The 22482-nt window shown below is 43.9% G+C and overlaps 1 protein-coding gene across 1 annotated transcript in view; it reads right to left on the reverse strand.

Annotated features, from left to right (window-relative positions):
• GLE1 (GLE1 RNA export mediator) overlaps positions 1-22482 on the reverse strand; it is a 60986-nt gene that overhangs the window by 16887 nt on the left and 21617 nt on the right. The window contains exons 4-10 of the mRNA XM_068248530.1: positions 21016-21164; positions 18473-18533; positions 17101-17349; positions 14886-15117; positions 13350-13462; positions 9928-9997; positions 8585-8727 (exon numbers count right to left, since the gene is read on the reverse strand). Of these exons, the coding sequence (XP_068104631.1) occupies positions 8585-8727; positions 9928-9997; positions 13350-13462; positions 14886-15117; positions 17101-17349; positions 18473-18533; positions 21016-21164 (1017 nt within the window). The remainder of the gene's footprint in view (positions 1-8584; positions 8728-9927; positions 9998-13349; positions 13463-14885; positions 15118-17100; positions 17350-18472; positions 18534-21015; positions 21165-22482) is intronic.

Consider the following 22482-nt stretch of genomic DNA (forward strand, 5'->3'; position numbering starts at 1 on the left):
CCCTTTAAGGACCAGAGCCTCTTTCTCCATTCAGACCACTGCAGCTTTCACGGTTTATTGCTTGGTCATACAACCTACCACCTAAATGAATTTTACCTCCTTTTCTTGTCACTAATACAGCTTTCTTTTGGTGCTATTTGATTGCTGCTGCAAGTTTTAGTTTTTATTATATTCATCAAAAAAAATGACTTTAACTTTCTGTGCTGACATTTTTCAAATAAAGTAAAATTGCCTATACATTTGAGCGCGAAAGTTATTCTGCTACATGTCTTTGATTAAAAAAAACAACCATTCAGTGTATATTTATTGGATTGGGTAAAAGTTATAGCGTTTACAAACTATGGTGCAAAAAGTAAATTTTCCCATTTTGGAGCATCACTGACTTTTCTGAGCATCTGTCATGTTTCATGAGGTGCTAAAATTCCAGGATAGTATAAATACCCCCCAAATGACCCCATTTTGGAAAGAAGACATCCCAAAGTATTCACTGAGAGGCATGGTGAGTTCATAGAAGATTTTATTTTTTGTCACAAGTTAGCGGAAAATGACACTTTGTGACAAAAAAAAAAAATGGAAAAAAAGTTTCCATCTCTTCTAACTTGCGACCAAAAAAAAAAATGAAATCTGCCACGGACTCACTATGCTCCTCTCTGAATACCTTGAAGGGTCTACTTTCCAAAATGGGGTCATTTGTGGGGTGTGTTTACTGTCCTGGCATTTTGGGGGGTGCTAAATTGTAAGCACCCCTGTAAAGCCTAAAGGTGCTCATTGGACTTTGGGCCCCTTAGCGCAGTTAGGCTGCAAAAAAGTGCCACACATGTGGTATTGCCGTACTCAGGAGAAGTAGTATAATGTGTTTTGGGGTGTATTTTTACACATACCCATGCTGGGTGGGAGAAATCTCTCTGTAAATGGACAATTGTGTGTAAAAAAAAAAAAAAAAATCAAAAAATTGTCATTTACAGAGATATTTCTCCCACCCAGCATGGGTATGTGTAAAAATACACCCCAAAAAACAATATACTACTTCTCCTGAGTACAGTGGTACCATGTGTGGCACTTTATTGCGCCCTAAGTGCTCTAAGGGGCCCAAAGTTCAATGAGTACATTTAGGATTTCACAGGTCATTTTGCGACATTTGGTTTCAAGACTACTCCTCACGGTTTAGGGCCCCTAAAATGCCAGGGCAGTATAGGAACCCCACAAATGACCCCATTTTAGAAAGAAGACACCCCAAGGTATTCCTTTAGGAGTGTGGTGAGTTCATAGAAGATTTTATTTTTTGTCACAAGGAAGCGGAAATTGATTTTAATTGTCTTTTTTCACAAAGTGTCATTTTCCGCTAACTTGTGACAAAAAATAAAATCTTCTATGAACTCACCATACTCCTAACGGAATACCTTGGGGTGTCTTCTTTCTAAAATGGGGTCATTTGTGGGGTTCCTATACTGCCCTGGCATTTTAGGGGCCCTAAACCGTGAGTAGTCTTGAAACCAAATGTCGCAAAATGACCTGTGAAATCCTAAAGGTACTCATGGGACTTTGGGCCCCTTAGCGCACTTAGGGTGCAAAAAAGTGCCACACATGTGGTACCGCTGTACTCAGGAGAAGTAGTATAATGTGTTTTGTGGTGTATTTTTACACATACCCATGCTGGGTGGGAGAAATAGCTCTGTAAATGACAATTTTTGATTTTTTTTTTACCACACAATTGTCCATTTACAGAGAGATTTCTCCCACCCAGCATGGGTATGTGTAAAATATACCCCAAAACACATTATACTACTTCTCCTGAGTACGGCAATATGACATGTGTGACACTTTTTTGCAGCCTAGGTGCGCTAAGGAGCCCACCATCCTATTCACAGGTCATTTTGAGGCATTTGTTTTCTAGACTACTCCTCACGGTTTAGGGCCCCTAAAATGCCAGGGCAGTATAGGAACCCCACAAGTGACCCCATTTTAGAAAGAAGACACCCCAAGGTATTCCGTTAGGTGTATGGCGAGTTCATAGAAGATTTTATTTTTTGTCACAAGTTAGTGAAAAATGACACTTTGTGAAAAAAATATAAAAATCAATTTCCGCTAACTTTTGACAAAAAATAAAATCTTCTATGAACTCGTCATACATCTAACAGAATACCTTGGGGTGTCGCTTTTCTAAAAAGGGGTCACTTGTGGGGTTCCTATACTGCCCTGGCATTTTACGGGCCCAAAACCTTGAGTAGTCTGGAAACCAAATGTCTCAAAATGACTGTTCAGGGGTAGAAGCATCTGCAAATTTTGATGACAGGTGGTCTATGAGGGGGCAAATTTTGTGGAACCGGTCATAAGCAGGGTGGCCTTTTAGATGACAGGTTGTATAGGGCCTGATCTGATGGATAGGAGTGCTAGGGGGGTGACAGGAGGTGATTGATGGGTGTCTCAGGGGGTGGTTAGAGGGGAAAATAGATGCAATCAATGCACTGGGGAGGTGATCGGAAGGGGGTCTGAGGGTTTGGCCGAGTGATCAGGAGCCCACACGGGGCAAATTAGGGCCTGATCTAATGGGTAGGTGTGCTAGGGGGTGACAGGAGGTGATTGATGGGTGTCTCAAGGTGTGATTAGTGGGGGGAATAGATGCAAGCAATGCACTGGCGAGGTGATCAGGGCTGGGGTCTGAGGGTGTGGGCGGGTGATTGGGTGCCTTAGGGGCACATAGGGGTCTAATCTGATTGGGTAGCAGTGAAAGGTGGTGACAGGGGGTGATTGATGGGTAATTAGTGGGTGTTTAGAGGAGAGAACAGATGCAATGCACTTGGGAGGTGATCTGATGTCGGATCTGCGGGCGATCTATTTGTGTGGGTGGGTGATCAGATTGCCCGCAAGGGGCAGGTTAGGGGCTGATTGATGGGTGGCAGTGACAGGGGCTGATTGATGGGTGGCAGTGACAGGGGCTGATTGATGGGTGATAGGTGATTGGCAGGTGATTGACAGGTGATCAGTGGGTTATTACAGGGAAGAACAGATGTAAATAATGCACTGGCGAATTGATAAGGGGGGGGTCTGAGGGCAATCTGAGCGTGTGGGCGGGTGATTGGGTGCCCGCAAGGGGCAGATTAGGGTCTGATCTGATAGGTAACAGTGACAGGTGGAGATAGGGGGTGATTGATGGGTAATTAGTGGGTGTTTAGAGAAGAGAAGAGATGTAAACAATACACTTGGGAGGCGATTTGACGGCGGGTTTGTGGGCGATCTAATGGTGTGGGTGGGTGATCAGATTGCCCGCAAGGCAGCGGTTAGGGGCTGATTGATGGGTGGCAGTGACAGGGGGTGATTTGTGGGTGATTGATGGGTGATTGACAGGTGATCAGGGGGGAAAGATGCATACAGTACACGGGGGGGAATCAGGAGTCCCCAGGGGGCAGTTTAGGGAATTTAAAAAAAAAAAAATAGCGTTGACAGATAGTGACAGGGAGTGATTGATGGGTTATTAGGGGGGTGATTGGGTGCAAATAGTTGTATGGGGGGTGGGCAGGGGGGGGTCTGAGGAGTGCTGTGGGTGATCAGGGGGCTGGGGGGCGATAAGTGTGCTTGGGTGCAGACTAGGGTGGCTGCTGCCTGCCCTGGTGGTCCCTCGGACACTGGGACCACCAGGGCAGGAGGCAGCCTGTATAATACACTTTGTATACATTACAAAGTGTATTATACACTTTGTAGTGGCGATCGCGGGGTTAACCACCCGCCGGCGCTTCCGAACGGCCGGCGGGTTGTCGTCGCGGGTGGGCGGAGCCAGTTGCCGGGGGAAGCGCGCGTCATCAATGACGCGATCGCTCCCCCGGCATGCCGAAAGGACGCAACGCCCTTGGGCGTATTGCGGTCCTTTCGGCGTCCACTTTGCCGCCGCCCATCAGCTGTGGGCGGTTGGCAAGTGGTTAAAGTGAACCTTAAGCCAGAAAAAAAAATGGAGTTTTACTCACCTGGGGCTTCTACCAGCCCCCTGCAGCATTCCTGTGCCCTCGCAGCCACTCACTGAGCCTCTGGTCCCCCGCTGCCAGCTAGTTTCGTTTTTGCCGACAGGCCTGGCATTCTCGACTGTAATTAGGGTCCTTTTACACTTAATCAGTTGCTCTCAGTTAAAACAGAAAGAAAACTGATTTTCAAAGTAAGTCCCATGTTTTCCTATGGCACCTTTCACACTTAACGCGTTTTAACTGAAATCTTCTTCCCAATGCACTGCTATGGAAAAAACGCACACTAACGCATACCAACTGATTAAGTGTAAAAGGGTCCTTAGCGCTATTGCGGGCCGCAACGCGTACAAAATCTATGCGTGCGTAATGCGGCAACGCGTATTGTTGTACGTGTTGCGAGCCACAATTACAGTCGGGAATGCGGAAAAAGCTACGCGTGGCCAGTCCTGACGGGCCTGTCGGCAAAAACGAAACTAGCTGGCAGCGGGGGACCAGAGGATTAGTGAGTGGCTGCGAGGGCACAGGACTGCTGCAGGAGGCGGGTAGAAGCCCCAGGTAAGTAAAACTCATTTCTTTTTTCTGGCTTAAGTGTCTCTTTAACGTCACTAGTGGGCCTACACCATAATATACAGCAATATATAACAATAGGAAGTGCAAGAAACATTAACATAGAAGTGGATATCCTGAATAATTTACTGCATTCTACTATATGTCACTATAGTGCAGCGGTGGCGAACCTATGGCACGTGTGCCGGGCCCGGCACGCGTAGCCTAATCTGCTGGCACGCCACCGCTGCTTATGAACTGGCCGAAGCGTCTACTAGACGCCGCCGCGCCAGTTTATAGCCCGCAGCCCCGCAGTCTCCCGGGAGGAGGCAGACCAGGGCTACGGCAAGATGGCTGCTGAAGCCCTGTACTGGAGACTATTTGTGTCTCCAGTACAGGGCTTTGGGCGCCATCTTCCCGTAGCCCTGCACTCTGCCTGTCAATGGCAGCGCGGTAGACTGCAGGAGGAACGTCCGGGGGAGATGCGCGCCAGAGCCCAGCCGAGAGAGAAGACTTCTGTCAGGTGAGTACATACATTACTTTTTTTGCAGGTGAAATGCGGCCCACTGTGTTATTTTCTGGTAAAATGTTTTGTCACATTGTGTTTATGTCCTGTGACATGCTGCCCACTGTGCTTGTTTTCTGGTGAAATGCTGCCCGCTGCGTTTGTTTTCTGGTGAAATGCTGCCCGCTGCATTTGTTTTCTGGTGAAATGCTACCCTCTGCATTTGTTTTCTGGTAAAATGTGGCCCACTGTTTGTTTTCTGGTGAAATGCTGCCCATTGCATTTGTTTTCTGGTGAAATGCTGCCCACTGCGTTTGTTTTCTGGTGAAATGTGGCCCACATTGCATGATTTTCTGCTGAAATGTTACCAACATTGCATTATTTTCTGCTGAAATGTTGCACACATTGCGTTTATTTTCTGGTGTCTGGGGTAACTGTTGCTGCATTTATTATTAAGGGCTTATTCACACTACAGAACGTATGCACGAATGCGATTTCATGCATGCGCTGCCAACGCACAGTGATCGAACGGAATGCACGTTGTGGTGCGCTAAAGCGTGGACGTCGGCAGCTGTACCCATTGGGGAAACGTATGCGTTGTGCGTTAAAATGTTCCCAGATGCGTTACAACGTAACGCATGGGAACGCACACCTGTAGTGTGAATGGTAACATGGAAGTCTATTGACTTTCATGTTACCATATGAATCTTACATTATGTGCATTGCGTCAAAACTGACAGCGCAGCACATAGTGTGAATGAGCCCTTAACCCTCCTGGCGGTTTAAAAAAATCCGCCAGGTTTGGGGCGGGGGGCGGGACTATGGGGATCTCGGCTGTTGTCTGTATATATTTTTTACTGTTCACTAAGTTTTATACTCGGTTTATGTTATAACATGTCTCTTTGTTGCTCAATCCATCCTTCTGTTTAGGAAACTCTCCTCCAGGACTCTTATCTCGCCAATCACTCCAATGACCTTTAACATTAATGTCTCTTTTCATCCTTATAATAAACTGTCATTACTATGAGTATACCGCCTGCGTGCGGATAACAACTATTATGTACCATCACTGCATTATCTCAAAGATGACATGTTAAATAAAAAAAAAAAAATCCGCCAGGGGGCAGCAAAGTAGTGTTTTTCTTAAAAAAAAATTTTTTTTTTTAAAAAAGTTTTTTTCCAGGCCGTGGCGCGACGAATAGCGGCGGATCGGCGGGTAACGGCGGCAATCGGATGCTACACGCAGCTAGCAAAGTGCTAGCTGCGTGTAGCAAAAAAAAAAAATTATGCAAATCGGCCCAGCGGGGCCTGAGCGGTGCCTCCCGGCGGCATAGCCCGTGCTCAGCACGGGCTTACCGCCAGGGAGGTTAATGGTTATAGTTGGCTATATTTGCTGCTTTGGTGTTACGGCGGGTATAAATAGCATCATACAGTTTCTGCACACCCATGATGCAAATCCTCAACAACAAATAACATTTGTAAAGCGCTTTTCTCCCGTGGGACTCAAAGCGCATAAGCATGGCTCCGACCATCGTGGTACAGAGGAAGAATTTTATAAATCTGGGAATGCCAGGCTAAACAGGTGGCTTTTCAGTCTGGATTTGAATAGCTCCAGGGATGGTGCCGTTTCACCACATCATGGCGGAAACACTGCTTTCTTATGCCTCGCTGTTACATCATTACGTTAGCTCCGCCCATACAATATCATGGCCACGCCCATTTTTCGGCGCAACCCCTCCCACATTGGCACTCGGAGATAAATAAGTCGATGTTAGGTCGCAGTTTGGGCACTCGGCCTCTGAAAGGTTAGCCATCACTGCTATAGTGCCTCTTTCAAACACAAAAGCCTGGACAACAATCTACTGGTAGGCAGAGATATCCTCTAAAATCTTTCAGTTCTTTGTAGTTGGGATGGGGGAGGAGTCTGTCAGCCGTCTGTCCAATAAATTGCACTGTTATCTCAATTGGAAATGGAGTTAAAGGGCCCAATCATCCAGGTACTTTCATTTTGTGGATACTCTAATTGCGTACACACGCTATACTGCAGCTAACGACGGGTCCGTTAGACCCTTCTGCTGGGCGGGCATTCTGCAGACAGTAGAACGTGTGTACACGCTCAGCAGATCTGTCAGAAACAGTCTTTATCAGTCTGCCGACAGCGTGTACACACGTCCTATTGTCGGCAGAACGCCCGTCCAGCGGGAGGGTCTGATGGACACATCGTTAGCTGGAGTATGGCATGTGTACGCACCTTTAAGGTGACCATACACTTATAGATTTGCAGCAGAATCGGCCATCAGATAGATTTCTGTCAGATGCCTGTCAAGTCCAATCTGACAAGAATCTATCTGGATGTGTGCCACACACTAGGAACAGATTTCCAAAAGATTTCAGAATGAAATCTACTGGAGATCGATCTAAATGAATTATTGGACCAATAAGGGGCCCATAGACCGGTCTATTTTCAGCCATCGATTCTACCAAATCTATCTATCGATTTCGATGAATTTGGACTGACAGGATGGACAATCTAGGTCGATCTGCTGCTGGCAGAAGCTCCAATCCAATAATGCATTTAGATCGATTTCCAATAGATTTCATTTTGAAATCTATTGGAAATCAGTTCCTAGTGTGTGGCACACATCAGATAGATTCCTGTAAGATTCGAATTGAGAGGCATCTGACAGAAATCTGATGGTCAAATCTGCTGCAAATCTATAAGTGTATGGCCACCTTTAGATCCAATGCAACTCTATGGGCCATCGATCTGCTGCCAGATGATGAAATCATCAGATAGATCAAATCCATCGAAATCGGCCGCAAATCAATCGATCGATTTCATAGAATCGATTTCTATGGGCCCTTTAATACATATTCTTTTAGCTTTGAAAGCCAGACAGCCTTAAAGCGGACCCAAACCAAACTTTTTTTAATTCAAAATATTTAGTTGCACCACTCTGACACATACAAAGATAAATAAACACTCCTTCAAGCCTATGAGCATTTCAGTGCATGCTTCTCACCCTTCTCTTTTCATAACTAGGGTTATACAGGTGGCAGCCATTACTTCTGAGCTTAGTAGGAGGTTTTAGATCATGGGGGTGTTTGTCATCAGCTACCCTCCCTCACAGGGGGGGTCATCTATGTGACATCTCAAACAAGCTGAGATCACCTCCCCGTGACATCATCAGTAGCAGCCTGTGTTTTGTTTTTTTTATCTCCTCCAACAGTCTGCCGGAATATGTCCCGGCGATATGAAAGGAAGGGAAAGGTTCCTCCAATAAATGTAAAATATTTTATATTTGTCATCATACAGCTTATAAAAGACTATTATAATTTTGAAAATAGATTTCTGAAATCTTGTATTTTTAATTTGGGTCCACTTTAAGTGGTATTGTAAAATCACAGCAATGCTTCTTCAGGAAAGCTACACCTGAATACGCCAGGGCTCTTCCTGTAAGCAGAAGTTACCCACGCAGAGCACTTTGTGCAGCTGCAGCTTATAGTCTATCCACTACCTTAGCCTGAACTGGAATAGCATAGTTAAGTCCAGCTTTAATGTCTAACTAGATAGACTTACCACAAACCTCTCAGCTAGCTTATAAGATACAAAATCCAAGGCCTCAGGGTGTTGGGATAACGTAACGGTACAAAAACGCAAATTGAGCTGTTCTCCTTTCAGCAACGTGTTCAGCTTTTTAAAGACCACCTCTACGTCACGGCCTACGGAACGGAAAGAGGAAGACAGTTAGGAAGAAATCTGAGGGGCTGAGTTTTATATGCACTGCTATATGCAGTGCAATGACAACTGCCTGATTACACAAATCACCTTCATGGAGGTCTTTAAAGAAAACCTGTAAGGAAAGAACTGCCCCTGAGGGAAACCACTGCATCCTAAAGAGGTTTCCCCATGTATAGCCATGATCCAGCGCTGGCTCCCTCGAACAGCATACGGCAACAATATTTACATCTGCGCTGTTGCCCGGGGGCGGGGTTGGGGGTTAAATAGGGTAAGAGGTATTGGCGCCAGGCTGGATCGCCTCCACTGAGGAAGGGAGAACCTTTAGGATCCAGAGGCTTCCCCTTCCCTAGTACCACCTAGGGGCACTTTTTTCTGCTACAGGTACGAGGGGGAATGGGAGTCAGGAAACAGTAACCGTAGCTCATTACTAGGGTTGGTGTATGTATTTGGCATAGTCGTTTAGAAACTAGCAAATACCCTTGATTGCCGCTGTTCAGTTCCGAACAAGCACTCCTCCTGACCCTGTCTGTTTGGTGCTAAACAGCGGCGATCTAAAATATTTAGGTGTTCCGTATCAGCTATGCCCAACTCGAACACCAACACCGTTTTGTTTTTTAAAGGTGAAATTTTATTGACACCAACACTGTATACTACATGGTTTCCTCAGATATTAAAAGGATACCCGAAGTGCCATATGACATGAGACAGACATGGGTATGTACAGTGCCTAGCACACTAATAAATATGTTGTGGTTTTTTTTTATCTTTCTCTGCCTGAAAGAGTTAAATATCAGGAATGTAAGTGGATGACTCAGTCCTAACTCAGACAGGAAGTGACTACAGTGTGACCCTCACTGATAAGAAATTCCCTTTTTTTATCTCTTTATTGTTCTCAGAAGCCATTTTCTGCTAGGAAAGTGTTTTAGTTGGAATTTCTTATCAGTCAGGGTCACACTGTAGTCACTTCCTGTCTGAGTTAGGACTGAGTCAGCCACTTACATACCTGATATTTAACTCTTTCAGGCAGAGAAAGAGGAAAAGGAACACAGCAAAGTTATTTATGTGCTAGGCGCTGTACATACCCATGTCTATCTCATGTCACGTCACCTCGGGTATCCTTTAATATGGCAGCCTCCGTATCCCTCTCACTTCAGGATCCCTTTAACGGAGCTTTGACTTACCAGATTTCCTGGAAATTTGGCTGACTGGGGTCGTAACGGCTTTCTGAAGGTCAGCTTTGGTTTTCTTTGTCTGGAAGAAAAATGATTTAGGACAGAAGATCTAGCAGCTATAGATGAGCATCTAGACTGGGCAACCATTCACAAGTCATGTCTGAAGGATCACATGTATCCAGGTCACGATATACTGAAAAGGAAATGAATACATTTTCTTAACGTAGCCAAGCTAAAATCCAGTAGACATATAACTGAATCATTTTGAATCTATGCGGAAATTGCAGTATAAAATGTCCCCTGCCCTTCTGCCTGACCACAACTTTTGCTCCTGCACACTCTGAATTATAGAGGACTCCAAAAAATGCATTTATCTGAATATTAGCTTTTGTCCAAACTATTCATTTTGCCCATCATCAGTGTTAGATAAATGCTCAATGTCCATTTCCATATATTTAAACAGTGAACAGAGCTGGATAAACAGGCAAATAAATAATGGAGAGAGTGATGGAGGAAGCCTGGTGAATTTGAGAGTGTTCAGGTCACTACCGACCTAATTAAGTTCTAAGATAATGTGGGGAGGGGAGGTACTCTGTAAGGTCAAATGGATAATTGTACGCAACTGGTGCAATGTGGCTACATTTGATTATGGATTGTGGGATGATTCCTGATGGTTATACTTTCAAACGCATGTTGCATTAATTGAGAGAAAAATCGATTGTGTTTCACGATGCTCGATCAACAGTAATTGCCCGATATCATGGTGAATCACTTTGATCATCATCCACAATGGCTTGGGGGTGTCCCTAAAGGACAATTTACAAGAATCCGTAGGAATTGTTCAAGCTTGCAAGATTATTATGAGCAGTCAGACGGTCTGAAAACCAAGTTCGTAGAGAAGGGTTACAATGAGTCTTGGTTAGAAGAAATTCAGAAAGACGTTGGAGAGAAGGATAGAACTAGCCTGCTCCAACCAAAAGAGGAGGAGTTTAGGAATGATAATAAGGCCCTTTCCTTTCTTAGTGATTTTTCGACTGACTATAAATCAGTCGAAAGAATCTTCCAAAGACACTGGAATATACTGCAGAGTGACCATGTATTGAAAAGCATTTTACCTAATAGACCCAATTTCATCTATCGTCGAGCTCCCACTTTAAAAAATAGGATTGCACCAAGTTGTGTAGATCCCCCTGAGCGGCAACAAATAACAGGATGGCAAACATCTGGATTTTTCCCGTGTAGGGGTTGTAAATGTTGTAGAGAAGCTCTTGCTCATAAAACTAATGAAATCATTTCAGCAACTAGTGGTGGTGTGTTTAAGATCAGGCAGTTTATTAGCTGTGCCACAGCTTTTGTGGTATATGTGATCTGGTGTGATTGCGGCCTCCAGTATGTGGGCCGCACCACCAGATCACTAAAGGAAAGAATTGGTGAGCATATTACAAATATAAAAAAGGGGTTTGAGCAAAATAGTGTGTCTCTCCATTTTAAACTTAAGCACCAGTGCAATCCAAAGGCGATGCACTTCTGCGCAGTAGAAAAACTTATACCTAATTGGAGGGGGTGTAATAGAGTTAGAGAGCTGTCAAAGAAAGAGACTAGGTGGATCTTTGATTTGGATACATTTAGTCCAATTGGGCTTAATGTTGATTTGGATATTAATTGTTTTATTTCTAATAGTTGATCCGATTATGTTTGGTTTGTGTTGTTTATAGTAATTGAGTCTAGCATGGATTCCCATCCGACCAAATCATATGAAACCAAATTAATGGCGGTTATCCTGATCGGGGTGAACGCTTTGGCGTTTTGCTGGCGGTTATTCCGCCGTTTTTTTTGCGTTTTTTGTGTTTCCAACTGCGCTTTTACTGTTTCATGATAGCGGTGTGTGGTGCCCTATTGATACCTTTGGGTGCTGCACTATCTCCCATTGGTGAAATTGGTGATTTCTGTCGGATGAGATCCTTGTGGAGTCTTGCAATATGACGTTTATTGCTGTGGGTCATATGAAATTAGAAGTGTATATTTAATGTTGTATTATATTGACATCGCAGCAGTCTTCTTGTCGTCTTTTCTGTGTCCCCCACGGGTAAGCGCTAATACAGATGGCTGCAGAGGACCCAATTTTAATAATAGGCGGGTTTTAAACAAAGGGGGAGGGTAATTTAGAAGCACATATAACCTACGGTCTATCTTCGTGACATATGCCCCTGATGAGTCATTCTATATGACGAAATGCATAGGGCGGAGCTATGTCACATGACCGTTAGATCCAGGACATCACAGAACGCGAGGGTCTGAAGCGGAGCGTGTGTGTGAGCGGCTGCCCGGGACTGCTATGTACACATGATACAATACGCTTGTGACCACCTACGCTTGTGAGTGTAACTGTCTTTTTTAACTTTTTTTATTAAACAATTTTACACTATATGGCGCATCTTTGAGTTTTAGATTGCCTGCATACCGGAGTGATCCCTGCTTTCCCCCGCATACGCTATATCCATACCTCCGGATTGGTTGGAGGCTAACGGGGTGAGTGCGGGCACATTGGGGGGAGTGTGTCCCAGCACAAGGTGATGTGTGCCCACTCTGGAATGGTGAAGGGCAGATTTTATAGTAACTGAATTACGCTATATATGCTTCTCTTTTATTTTTTCTATGACGTGTTGGCTGACCAATGAGGAGACTCAGTGATTGAAATCCTTGGGATATTCAGCTGGATGGAATAACTTGCTGGATGGTGACTTATGTGAACTGAGCTCTCATTGTTACAAGCTACAGAGCGCATTAGACTTTTCTTTAGTGTATGTTTGAACATTTTACAGCAGTGTTTATCCAGTGCGCTCCACGTATTGATTTATTTTTGTTATCCTTTGCTTTTTCCATTAGCGCAACTTTCTGTGTATTTCAATCACTTTGATTTGTTGATCGAGCAGGATGGAAAATGTCAGTAGCTTGTGAAGGAACCGGGCAAAGTTACCATGTTTTCGACCGATTATGGTGTGTACACACGCACTACTAAATGCAACGACGGATCCGTTGGACCCTCCCGCTGGGCGGTCTTTAGCCGACAGTATGCGCGTGTGTACGCGCTATCAGCGGACTTAAAGGCTGTTTCTGAACGATCCGCTGACCTTAAGAGTCAAGTGACATCACTGCCGGTCACGGCAAAGTCAATCACATGCACATACTCCGGTAGTACAGAGAGATTGAGCGACATGTCCGATTGATAATGTACCATAAATCTACAAGATATCGCTTGCAGTGCGTGGCCTACTATTGGAGTCAAACTGAATCAAACAACTTTTTCAGATCGGTAAACACCGACCGATTACAAATCGAGTAATGTATAGCCACCTGTGGCATCTCTTGTTTTTGAGCATGCTCAGGCCTGCCTTTTATAGATATATTATATGCTGCTGTAGTAAGAGTACCTTAGCATCTGTGCATGAATTGAGATTGTTGAAGGACTCCCGACACTTCTCACAGTTGGTCAGCAGCTCCATGTATTGCTCTATTAAGCTCTTTTCAGCAGTTCTTTGAAAACCTTTGAAATAAAATGTGCCAGCTTTTTCATTACTCTTTACAAAAAACAAACAAAAAAAAAATCTTAACAAGCAAATCTAAACAATAGCCAAAAGGGTACAAAGTGTATAAAAAAGAAAAAAAGAAAAGGAAGGGGGGGGGACGGGCGAAGCTCAACTGAAGTTCAGTTTCTGTGTTGTTCTAATTACTAAAAAACAGAACTAAAGAAAATGAGGTCTGCCCCTTCCTTTCTCTGAGCTTCCCAGATTGGTGCCCACTAATCCTGTCATCAATATCACATGAGCAGATATAACGGTAACGGTTGGCCAATGGGAGCAGCTGGTGAGGGAGGAAAGGTTTGTCACAATATCTGACACAGGACTGAGTATCTTTTCATGAGAAGTTTAAAAAGGAACTGTAGTAGTGAAAATTACATAATGCATAAAATTGCTTATTGTTTACAACATTCAAGTGGTCTGAAAGTCAGCATTTCTACTTTGCTCTAAAAGATTCCTCACAGCTAGAAAGCTACTATCCCAGAATTTTTTTTAGCAAATCATCACTGAACTGGTTAAACAAAGCACTTTGTCCTGCTATTCAGCTTGAAATCCGCATCCAAACTGGAGAGAACAGTATCTTCGTTTGCATTCCAATGTTGATACAGGTGTGTAAACACAGTGTAACAAGTGAAAAGGAGCTCTCTGTGAAGCGCTCTGTGCTTTATACACACACAAACAGCTGAGAACAGATAATTAGAAGATGTTAATATATAATAAAAAGCAGTTTGAATAAAATGCAATGGCAGCTTTCAGGGCAAGATAAACTACACTTTGGAAACTTGTAATTTGTAAACAGACAACATTACTTAAGCACAAAAGCAAGTATGATAACTGTATGAGTAATAAAAAGTCGGAAAACACATTTTTATTGAATGTTATGTCGGAGTTTCAGACCACTTTCATTTACAGATTTAGTCAGTGTTTGCCCGTTGCAAAATCTTTCTTCTCCCTGGTTTATATTCTGAAATGTATCACTGGTGATAACATCTTTAGTTATGCCAGGTGATCTGTGCAGAATGTTCATTTACTGAGAGATTTTTGCACAGAGGGAGATATTGTTTGCTTGGTTGTTGGAAAAAACTGTTATTTCCCATAATGCAACGAGGATCACAGACAGCAAACTGTCAGGACCATGGTCATGACCTCACAACTGTGGGAGGAGTTTCACCTCAATATCAGCCACACAGACCCTCCTCCCCAAATGATCTATTCGAGAAAAGCAACAATATTTCTCTTGGGAAAGGGGGTATTGGCTACTGATTGGGATGAAGTTGGCCTTGCTTAGTTTTGGGTTAGTTAAGTTTAACATGCAATACAGGTTTAACATGCAAACCTGTTACACAGCTGTCATTCAGGTACAGGGACTGTGTGCAGCATGGTACAAACCTTTTTTCTTGGCCTGTGTCTTATTCTCCTGAGTTGGGGCAGAGGCCCGAGCCTGTTCTTGTTGCTGTTGAAGCTGTTCAGCCGCTCTCTGTTTCTGTTGGGCAGCCTGTTCCTCGGCCTTCAGTCTCTCCTGAGTCTCGGCCACTATCTTCTCCATGTTACTGACCAGCGTTCTCATCTCCTGTACAGAGCGCTCGCCAAAACTAACATCATCCTGTGATGGGAAGCGGCCCTGAAAAGGAGGCAAAAACCTGATCATAAGCTGCTCAAACTGCAATATATCTTCTGGGCAGTGGAATCATATTCATTCGACTAGTATATTTTTTGTAGAATTAAAGGACACAATATACAAGACATTTTATCACTGCCTGTGGCCACTAACAGCAAAGTAGCACACTAATTATTAAGGGTAGAGGCCCATTTATGAGGCACTCTGAAGACCAGGGTTCTTACACCTCGCACCCTGGGCTAGCCCTCACCAACCGCTGGTTCGGGTGTTAGCAGCAACCCTACCCAATACAAGATCTGTCCAAGACGTGGAGCAGATACTGCCAACTTTTGTCAGTGTCATCATTAGTCCCCAAGTGCATGATGATGAGAAAATCAGATAATTGTATGTTTTCCATCTTTTACAGATTGTGCCAGAAGTGACTAAAGGACGGAAAAGATTGAGGCTTGCCGGTAATAGTGTCAGGCAAATTCATGATGGGATGATGACAGTTTATGGAAATAATTGCCCATTTTACGATACTATTGTGAGGTGGAAAAGGAATTTCCAAAGTGGTCACATGTCCCTCGCAGATGAGCCAATACTTGGATGAGCCATGTACTGACGGACAATGTGGCCGTAGTGAGGAAAGTGGCATGTTTAATCCTGGAAAAGAAACTGCGTGTCCATCCAAATGAGCATGAATCAAACCGGCCTGAGTTATGGTAGTGTGTGGATTATTAATGATGAACTGCACTTAAGGCAGGTTAGGTACCACGTTTGCTAACCCCTTTTCAAAAACACAGCGTGACTTTTCAAGACAGATGTTGACGCAGTTGGAACAAGATCAAGGGGGGTTGTCAGCTTGATAACACACATTGATGACAACATACTTGAAGTGGAAGAGTGTTTAAAAACTGTAAACCTAAAAAAGAGTTCACCTTACCGTGGGGTTTCTACCGCCACTCCTTTAACGCCTCAAGCAAATGCACGGCCCTGGCTGCGGGTGCCCTCACTCCCGCTGATGTCGCCAGGAGCTTTCTGCAGAGGCACAGTATGCAAAAACCAGAAGCAAGCTGCGGCGGGGACCGGGAGGATCATTTTGTCCCGGCACAGGATGTCTGCGGGTGGCTGGTATATACACCAGGTAAGCTGAACTCTCTTTTTTAGGTTACAGTACCTCTTAAAGGCGCAATCTGCAGACTTCTACAATCACAGTATTTGTAATGTCAAGAAACACAGGTAACAATGTGTACATCAAAACATAAATGCTCTGGCAATGCCCAGTCATAAAATCTTTCTGGAAATCCACGAGTACATTCCTTCATCCGTCAGTCCAAACAGACAAACAAGGGGTGGGAACCCCTTGTTTGCCTATTTGGACTGACAGATCAAGGAATGTACTCATTATGGGAGAAAAATCTGTTTTTGGCTAGAAAAACAGTTACTCTTAAATATATGGACTCTCCCACCTTCCTCTGTACCAAGGCTATAGAGTTGGAGTTGGAGTCAGAGCAATCTTGGGTACCTGGAGTCGGAAGTTTCATAAACTGAGGAGTCGGTTTATTTTTGTACGAAATCCACAGCCCCGGTAAGAATTAGACTATAAAGAGTCAGAGTCGAGGAGTCGGAGAAATTTTGGGTACCTAGAGTCGGAGTTGGAGCCGAGGAGTCGGAGCAATTTTGGGTACTTAGGAGTTGGATGATTTTTGTCCTGACTCCACAGCCCTGCTCTGTACAGCAATGAAAGAAGTCAACCAAATTCCATGTAGCGTGTGTACGTAGCTTAGCAGCTTTTCCCTGCGTTTCCAGTCTATCTTATCTAAAAGTTTTAGCAAGTGACTCATGCAGTCAGCTCACATTTCTAGTCACTGAAAGCATTATGAGGAGTGTGAAAAAGCAAAAGAAGCCTCAGCTTACAAGTGAATAATAAATTTAAATTCACACCTTAAAGACATCTGAACACTCCTAGCCCGCTTAAGAAGACCACATATCTGTGCACAATACCTCACTACTGGAGCGAACCACATTGGACAGGTTTCCACAAATCTGATTTCCCCGCTGGCTGAACCAAGATAGGTCTATGTGGAGAGTCTCTTGGAGCCTCTGATCTACTTCAATCTTCTGGATGAGTTGGAGTGCTTCCTGCTGCAGTGCACACAGCCGACGCATCTTCTCTCGGCCGTCTTCTTGGCGGGCACGCTCCAACTCCTGCTGCCTCTGTTGCTCAGCTTCACGTAGCTTCAGAGTTAGCAGCTAGAGAGAGAAAGCACACAACATTTGTTAGGGCTCTTTCACACAAACCGCTGGGGGGGCAGCCAAATATATCAGCAGCGCTGCCAGGCAACTGGTATTGTTTAAAAGGAAATAAATATGGCAGCCTCTATACCCCTCTCGCTTCAAGTGTACCTGAACTCAGAACGTCCTCTCTGCTCTAAAAGATACACAAAAGCATAACCTTTAAACAACAACTATTTCTTTGTTATAGCTGATAAAAATCCCATAATATAGTAAATCTACACGGTTTCTACTTCCTGATTCAACGAAGCAGACATATTATTAACAGCCTGTGCTTTCAAATGAGCTTATCTGCCATGGCAGTCATAGGGTATAGATCAAATTACAACTTGTGATTAGACGCAAACGAGGGGGACTTAACCACTTCAGGATTCTGCGTACGCTTAAGTACGCCCCTGAATCCTGAAGTGGATTCCATGGAAACGGCTGCTCGTATGAGCGGCCGTTCCATGTAAGTTCACGGAGGGGATCGCCGATCTCCTCTACGGCACTGCTGCGCAGCAGCGCCGTATATATGTAAACACCGGGGAAGATCTTCCCCGGTGTTTACATATATACGGCGCTGCTGCGCAGCAGCACCGTAGAGGAGATCGGCGATCCCTGGCCTCTGATTGCCGGCAACAGACCTCTGATCGCCGGCATCTGATATATATCCCATCAGGCGCAGGACGGAAATCAGTCCTGCGCCGCTCACAGGGGGAGGGAGAGGGAGGGAAGGGGAAGGAGGCCAGGAAGCGCTGCGGAGGGGGGCTTTGAAGAGCCCTCCCCCCCGCAAGCACAAGCAGCCGGCGGCAATCAGACCCCCCCCAGCAGGACATCCGCCTAGTGGGGAAAAAAGGGGGGGGGGGGGGGGGGAAGTCTGATCGGCTTGGCTGCTATCTGATCGGTGCTGCGGGATGGAGAGCCCACGCAGCACCGATCAGCAAAAAAACACGTGGTACAGAAGTGGTTAAACAGGCTAAAGTCTCTAAATCCATACAGGGTGCATTCTCTTTGTTTTCCTTCTGTCCTGTGCAAGAGTTCAGGTCCACTTTCAGTTGTCCTTTAAATAAAAAGATGTTTGAAAACTAATAGGGTTCACCTTTGCTCTGTAGCGATGTTCCTCCTTTAATTTCTCTTGCTGACCCAAGGCTTCCTTTGAACTGAAACAGAGTGACAACCATATAAACCAGATTGCAATAGGAGAACTTGGGGACAGATTAAAACATTTTTTATATTGAATATGCTCTCATATTGCATTGAAGAACAAAGGAAACCTCAAACCAATCACAGAAGGAGCATTCTACTACTGCTGTGATGTGCTGGGATGCATTTCTGACCCTGCTGCAGATTTATCAGTAATCTCTCTATATCAAATTAGGGCTAAAAGAGCAGGAAAGAGAGAGAAACAAGAGATTAACCCAGCCTATTGTAAAGAGCAGCTGTAAAGGAAGCATGCAGGGGTGACCAATGTTCCTTCACCCAACTGGGAGGGTCCTAAGCTATAGCGCCACGGAATATGTTGGCGCTTTATAAATCAATAATAATAATAATAATAATAATAATAATAATAATAATAATAATAATATACAAAAGCACGTCATCTGAAAAGATGCTAAATATAATTTGCCCCCTTAAAAACCGAAGGTATTTAGCTTTAAAATGAACCTTAACCCTGGCAAGTAAAAAAAAAAAAAAAAAAAGTTTCACTTACCCGGGATTTCCCCAAGCCCCCTGCAGCCGTCCTGTGCCCTCGCAACTCCTAGTGTCCTCCGGACCCTGCTGTGGGTTAGTTTTGTTTTCGCCACAGGTATTCTTCTCTGCCTTCCCGCCGTTAAGCACATCCTGTGCAGGCATACTGCACCTGCACAGGACACTCTTCACAGCAACAAGGTGGAGGAGAATACGCTTGGCAAAAAACAAAACTAACCCGCGGCGGGGACCGGAGGACACAAGAGGAGTTGCGAGGGCACAGGGCGGCTGCAGGGGGCTTGGGGAAATCCTGGGTAAGTGAAACTTTTTTCTTACTTGCGAGGGTTAAAAAGAGACTAACAATTTTCATCCTCATTTCTTCTATCCTATAAGTTCCTATACCTGTTCTAATGTGGTCTGGATTACTGCAGCCTTTTCTAGTTGCACTGTCTCTGTAATATATCTTATCTTCTTTCCTTTGGCAGACTTTGTCGACAGAGAGGAATGCACTGCCTCTACTGTGATAGGGAGAAGTTATGCATGCCCTCTGCAGGCTCTGTGCGTGTGCTTTGTTCATCTCTCACAGACAGGTCTCTGCTCTCAGTTTCAGCTTGTCATGCTGAAAAACTGTGTGAATCCCTGACAGGAGTGCAGATAATTCACTTTGTAATAAAAACTTATAGTATACTGTAACATGATCGAGATAGATATAGATATAGATAGATAGATAGATATATAGATATATCTATATATACACACACACACACACACACACACATATACAGTACATCACTTCCTGCTTAGCGGGGAGTGACGGAAACGGCAAAGAGGGATTCAGGAGATCACAGTAAAAATTGGTATGTTTTTTTATTGTACAAATCGGACAGTACAGATTCTCTTTAAGGTTCACTTTAAAGGGCAACTGAAGCAAGAGGGATATGGAGGGTTCTATATTTATTTCCTTTTAAGCAATACCAGTTGCCTGGCTAGCCTGCTGATCCACTGCCTCTAATACTTTCAACCATAGACCGTAAACAAGCATGCAGCAGATCAGGTGTTTCTGACATTATTGTCAGATCTGACAGATTAGCTGCATGATTGTTTCTGGCATTATTCAGACACTACTGCATCCTAATAGACCAGCAGGATTGCCAGGCAATTGGTATTGTAAAAAAGGAAATAAATGTCAGCCTCCATATATTTCTCACTTCAGCTGTCCTTTAAAGAGAACCCAAGGTGGGTTCTAAGAATCCAATTAGCAGCATGTCGCCAGCCGGCTGTTTACATGTAAAGTGTCATTCTCTGCCGCTCCCCCGCCTCCTCCATAATTCCGGTCCCTGCCCGCATCCCTTCCCTCCCCGCTGATTGGAGGGAAGGGACACAGGCAGGGACGGCGCTATGGAGGAGGCGGGGGAGCGGCAGAGAATGACACTTCATATGTAAACAGCCGGCTGGCGACATGCGGCGTGTCGCCAGCACGGCGATTGATTTATGGGGGCACAGCAGAGCGCAGGGGGGAGACTGGGAGGAAGTGTATAGCAACAGAGGCTAGGTATTATATGCAGACCCAGCCTCTGTATGCTAATTGGATTCTTAGAACCCACTTTGGGTTCTCTTTAACAGTGGTTTCCCATGATGCATCACTCCCGAATATGCAAGTAATCTCTGTGCCATTGAAAGCCTGACATACACTGTTCTGGCAGTTGGAATGTACTAATGCCATCCATGGAATACTTTTGAAAATCCCTTGTGAGGAGATTGATTACTCCAAAATCCATCAGACCTGTCACATTTCTACTTCCTACTGTAAGTGACAGGAACATAAGAGGAAAGTAATTTCTAGTGCACTTGCAGCTACCTGCTAGCGCCCAGCATGAAAGCAGCTGACATGCGCTTAAGGTCATTTTACTCTGCACATTTACAAATGGCTGCTAAATTGCCTTCCTCTCTCACCTCTTCTCCAGTAGTTCCTGTAGCTGATGCTTTTCCTGTCTCTGCTTCAGCTCCAGCATTTCTTCAAAGCGTTTGAACTGCTCTGCGGACTTTTCAGCCAACGATTTGCTGAATTGGTCAAAATTATCCAGTCGGGCCTGTAACTCTTTCTAAACACAAAGGAACCACAAAGAGGCAGTGTTACTTGCTATATGGGAAAGCCAAAATCAAAAAGCAGCTGAAAAAGTAAAACTCCAATCATAACTTTCTTACGTGAGACCACTCTCTGCTCAGTAAACTTTTTGTACTCGGGGACAAGAGTGCTTCTGAACAATGTATGTCATAAATCCTATTCAACAATACAATATAAGATGTATGCTAATAAACACTATAATACTGCTCGTTGTCTGTTGTTTTCCATGGAGCTGAATCCTCCAGTAACTGGTGGACTAAGATCCAACCAACAAAATTACTGGAAGTCGCATCCAGCCTTTATAAAACTGTATTACAGTTAGATCATCATTTAAAGATTTTGATGATCTATTCTAATAAATATACAGTCTGTCTTTATATCTAGAATGTATGGAGTATTTATACCCCTACTATGTATCATCAAAATGATTAACCTCTGAACTAATAAACAATAAAAGGGGCAAAGAAAGAAAAAAAAAAAAAAAAAAAGAGTGTGAATATAGTTGCCGAGAGTATATTGGAGTGCATTTGAATATTATTTTAACTTTCAAATAGAGTCCTGGGGAATCATATACAATCTGTGAGAGGGTATGATTGAAAATAATTCTCTCTTTGGGTGGTAATTCAACTGTGTGGATGTGCAATAATGCCATAGGTGGAGGTATGTGAGAGAGACTTACAGGTAGTTTTTTTAAAAAATCTTCTATTTCCTTCCAAAGCGGTTGGATTTTTGGGCAAGTCCAAAATATATGTTCCAAAGAGCCTGTATGATTACACTCTCTCCAGCATAATGGTGAAACCTTAGGGTCAAATTTTGAAATTTTTTCTGGTGTAAAGTTCCACCGCCACAACAGTTTAATAAAGTTTTCCAAATGTGATACACAATGTGAAGATTTCTTCACGGATCTGACTGCAGATTCCCATTCTTCCTGTAAAATGTCCATTTTGAAAAAGTCTTGCCATTTCTTTAATTGCCATTTGGGGACTTCTCCCCTAACAGATAACCATGATCTGTAAAAGAGAGCCGTCCCTTTCATATAATCTTTTTCTGGGGTAAGTAATTTCTTGATTTGGGGTGGATATAGAACCTGAATTGGTATATGTTTCTGAAGATATTTTTTTTATTTTAATATATGTACATTCTTCTGAACTAGGTAAATGATATGTATTAACCAGTTCTTCAAAAGATTTAAGATCCGTCTCCTCAAAGAGTTTATCCAATGTATCAATTCCCACCTCTATCCATTTATCAACAGAAATTTTCCTAACCACATTTGTGATATTTACTAAAGGAAT

The sequence above is a fragment of the Hyperolius riggenbachi genome, chromosome 8, assembly GCF_040937935.1.
Source record: "Hyperolius riggenbachi isolate aHypRig1 chromosome 8, aHypRig1.pri, whole genome shotgun sequence".
Lineage (NCBI taxonomy): Eukaryota > Metazoa > Chordata > Amphibia > Anura > Hyperoliidae > Hyperolius > Hyperolius riggenbachi.